The sequence below is a fragment of the Curcuma longa genome, chromosome 1, assembly GCF_044706935.1.
Source record: "Curcuma longa cultivar G26 ecotype Majalengka, Jawa Barat chromosome 1, ITB_CL_G26_1.1, whole genome shotgun sequence".
Classification (NCBI taxonomy): domain Eukaryota; kingdom Viridiplantae; phylum Streptophyta; class Magnoliopsida; order Zingiberales; family Zingiberaceae; genus Curcuma; species Curcuma longa.
In genome coordinates, this window is record NC_133861.1 from 23,718,279 (window position 1) to 23,722,816 (window position 4,538).

Sequence of the window (4,538 nt, forward strand, 5' to 3'; positions counted from 1 at the left end):
GATATTTATATTTTTTAAATTTATTTTAATAGTTGATGAAAATTTTTTATATGATCAAATTAGTTATCTTCGACGTTAATCCGTTCGAGGATTGAATAATAATTATTAAAAAAAATTTAAAAATAATTACAACGTGAACGCTCACAGCTCCATGTTTTTTTTATTTTTTTATTGGATAAATATTAAATACCTGGGTTAGTAAAAATAAATAAATAAATAATTGCAACGTGAACGCTCAGTTCTTCATGTTTTTCAGTTTTTTTTATGGATATAAATATTAAAAAGACGTCCTTTTCTTTAAAAAATTAAAACAATATGTAATATATTTTTTATATTAAAAATATTTTTATTTCAGTATTATTGTAACCTATTATATAATTGTCACAATTACATATAATAACTTTGATTAAATTAAATGATTTTAATTAAATTTAAATAATTTTAATAGAGTTGATAAAAAAAATATTTCATATATAATATATTTAAAATTAAATTGATAAATATTAAATTAATTTATTTTAATATATTATCATAACTACGAAAGTGGTTACTGAACCTTTTAATTTTTATCTTTTAATATTATATAACCATTTAGATAATAAAAGAATTGTGTATTATATAATTTAAAAAAATAATATTAAGAGATATAAATAATTATAAGATGTATTTTAAAAAATAAATATGTAACTAAATTTTAGTTTTAAAAAATAGGGGGAAAATAGCCTTGGGCGGAGAAATTATTACCGAAGAAAATTAACAAATAAATAAATAAATGTATTTTCGGCACGTTTTTTGAGATTAAACGCAGGCACCGTCTTCTCCCTTCTTCCCTTTCTTTCTCCTTCCACTCCAACCTTCGCTGTCGGATCCCTGCTTCCTTATTTCAGCGTCAAATCCGTCTATTTTAGGGCTTCCAGATCCCCAATCCCTCCACCCTCCCGTGGGATCACGCCCCGATCTGGCCTCCTTTGATGAAGCAGCGGCGGCCGCTTCTTCGACGATCGATCTAGCGCGTCGGTGCTGGCCGCAATCGCTCCCATGGCGCCGGTGAGGATCGTGATCGGACGCGACGAGGAGAGCGCAGTGGAGGGGTCACCCACGTCCAAGAAGCCCATCAGGGTTGATTCCAGAGTTTCGCTCACCAAATGGGAGGCGACCGCGGCCGCAGCCGTCTTCTTGATCTTCTCTGTTGGCCTGGTCTGCATCTTCATCACTATGCCGGAGGCCGAGTATGATAAGATCCTCAAGATTCCTAGGAATCTCTCTGATCTCCGCGTCCTCAAGTGAGTTCCCCTTTCTCGCTTCTTGCTGCAAAGAACAAAAAAAAAACTCATTTTTTAATTATATTTTCCTTTTTTTTTTGTCCTCCTAATGTAATGCTATTGAGTCTGTATGTATATGCGTTCGTCTGATCATATGTTGATACATGCATACCTATGTGAAATCATAGATGGATATTTTGCTTTTGTTGGGAATGAGAAATGCATACTATTTCTGGTTGTATTGATGACTGGGGATGCTGCTAGAATTGATGAAAATGTATATTATGATCATGATGACTGCACAATGGTTGAGGGAGGCAGTGGCAAACTGGCCGTAGTAGGACGGTAGTAGCAATGCAGTTGTACGCCGTATGTTAAACATTTTACTGAGATTCAAGACAAACCCATTCTGCATAAGTTAAGAAGGTCACAACCTTCTCACAAAAGCATAGATAAAATCGGACCTTTCTGAATTTTTACCTAAACCCAATTTTTTGTGAATAAGTTATTTTTTCTTTATTATGAAAAATTAAACCAAGTGTCTTCCCTCTTGCGTTCCTTCGTTAATCTTCTTTTGTTTTCTTCCATGGCACTTATTTTTTAGAATAACATAATTTTGAGCTTTTGACAAAAAAAGGAAAAAATTCCTTTTTTGTTTGTTTACTTTGAATAATTTATCCAACTCTAAATTTTTAGAAAAGTTTAATTTTGAATTCTTTTGAAAAAAGAAAGCATTCATCTTCTTTGTCTTTCTTTTCTCCATCTCACTTTCTTTTTGTGTAACATCTAAAATCTCACAAGTTATATTTAATTGTTTGAGAAACTAAGCTAAATACATCACCTGACCATCTTTTGCATTAAATCTTTTAGTTTCATGTGCTAAATTCTCATAGACTCCAGCTATTAGATTTAAATGGAAGTTGAGGTTTTTGGTTAGATTTTATTATTTCTAATTGGTTTTCCTCCTACTCATAATGCTATGATAAATATTGCAAACTCTATATAGACCCTATCAGTTTCCTTCTGTCCACTCCCATATCTCCATGTTAATTTAAACACTAAGTCTTATTTAAGTGTCTTAATCTAGCTTTCATGGTCAAATTGTGTAATCTGTTTTTTTTTTTGGAAAATGAGCTTGAGTTGAGAACTCCTGTGGTGATAGAGGGCTTGTCACAAGTGAAATGTTGGTTGAGTTCATAAATATTGCATAACAACGTATTATTTTATTGTGCTTCTCCATAATTTGGAAGGACCTTTAATTCTAAAGGCTCAAATTAGTTACTTCCAAAATTTGTCCACTTTTGCATTTTGCAAGTGCTATCACAAACTTCAAACTTGGCCATTGATTGAGTAAGTAGTTAAAGTTAAATTTTTCTAGGCAAGTTCATAGAGATTTTTTAACCATTATAATCTCTCTTTTCTTAATGGATCTAATTTTTCAATTTGAGGATGGTATCATAGATGTTTTTTCTGGGAACGCATTTATTTTATATAAACTTCACTGGATGCTTATACCCCCTGCTAAAGAATACATATGAATGATGTTTTGTGGTGATATCATCTCTATGCTAGTCATTAAGGCATTTATTGTTGGATGAAGTGTAGTTAATAGACTGAAGGAGATGTATACTTGTAGTTATGTGGTTATGTTTGGTAGTTTGATTTCAAAAGCGACTACAATACCCATTGCCTTCTCTTCTCAAATTATAGTCGATTGATTTGTTCAGTTGAAAAGTTGGAAGGGTATTGCATCTTAAAATGACTATTCACTTAAGATGTCATGGACTGCATAATTGTCCATGTGAGACAATGGGCATTGAGCATCAGTTCACCATGCCCTCTCATGCTATTATGACTTTGAGGTACAAGTCTGATTCTGTAACCATATCAAACTCAAAGGAGCCTAATTCAGTTCAAAATGTTATGCCCTTGTTAGTACTAAGAGTTCCTCAGAGGTCTCACTTAACTATGTCTCAGTAATGAAGTAGTGACTTTTATACTTTCTCATAGACTTGTGTGGAACCCAAGGGTGTCAAATTTAAGCCAAAATGTGATGGCACGTAGGCACTAACATGGGACTAGAGGAGTAGGTGACACTCTATCATGCCCCCTCAATTCTAACATTCCTAAAGGTGAGAGACTGACTTTGATATCCTGTTGAAGTGATCCCTTTTCCATGTCAAAATGTTAATTCTCTGCTTCTTTGCATCCTTGAAGGTATTGATTTTCTGCTCTTTTTAATTCTCTTTTGCAGAGATAACTTGGCCATATATGCTAGAGATTACGAAGCCAAATTTATATTAGGATATTGTTCCATCTACATCTTTATGCAGACGTTCATGATACCTGGTACCATATTTTTGTCACTGCTAGCTGGAGCTCTTTTTGGGGTCATAAAGGGTGTCATTCTGGTTGTTTTCTCTGCAACATCTGGCGCTTCATCCTGCTATTTTCTCTCCAAGTTGATTGGAAGGCCTTTGATTAATTGGATGTGGCCTGAGAAGTTGAGATTCTTCCAGGCAGAGGTATTATAGAGTTTATTGACTGTAACTGCTTCCAAGACCTACATTACACATCTTGATTAACTGATGAAAAAGATCAGCTCAACTTAGAATCTATAATTCTTTCCTGGTTGCAGATAGCAAAACGCAGAGAAAAGCTGCTTAACTACATGCTCTTTCTGAGGATAACTCCATCTCTGCCCAACACATTCATAAATCTGGCATCTCCAATTGTTGACATTCCTTTTCGGATTTTTTTTCTTGCCACAGTGGTTGGTCTTCTTCCAGCATCTTATATAACTGTTAGAGTAAGTATTCATCATCTACATCAATGTTGCTATTTGCGTTGTCATTCCATTTGTTTATCTACCGACCTTTAAAGCGATCCACTTTTAGCTGGGTGGCCGCTCCATTTCCATATTTGGCTTAGCTAAGCACTTAGATAAATGTTGATCATAGTTAAGTTCTAATACTAATTGAGAAGCTATATATTTTCACTCATTTACGTGCACTTCTTCTTCAGGCTGGTCTGGCTCTTGGCGAATTGAAATCAGTTAGGGATTTATACGACTTCAAAACCTTTGCAGTTCTGTTCCTTATCGGATTTATATCTGTATCACCAGCCATTCTAAAGAGAAAGCGGGCATATGGATGAGGCTTTTGAAGCAAGTGATATTTTCTTTTCTAAAACAACATAATGTAATTACAGAAGTTTTTGTTGGGCTGCTGGCCTTTGATCCTTAGACATGGCTCAAAATGCCTTAAATTTGTTTCA

General features: G+C 34.2%; 1 protein-coding gene across 1 annotated transcript; it reads left to right on the top strand.

Moving 5' to 3' along the window:
• Nucleotides 1-817: 817 nt before the first annotated feature.
• On the top strand, nt 818-4,538 carry LOC141833777 (putative membrane protein At4g09580). Its single transcript, XM_074721276.1, has 4 exons — nt 818-1,283; nt 3,517-3,787; nt 3,901-4,071; nt 4,287-4,538. Exons 1-4 carry the CDS (start codon nt 1,039-1,041, stop codon nt 4,416-4,418), a joined length of 819 nt encoding a protein of 272 aa, XP_074577377.1. The 5' UTR covers nt 818-1,038; the 3' UTR covers nt 4,419-4,538.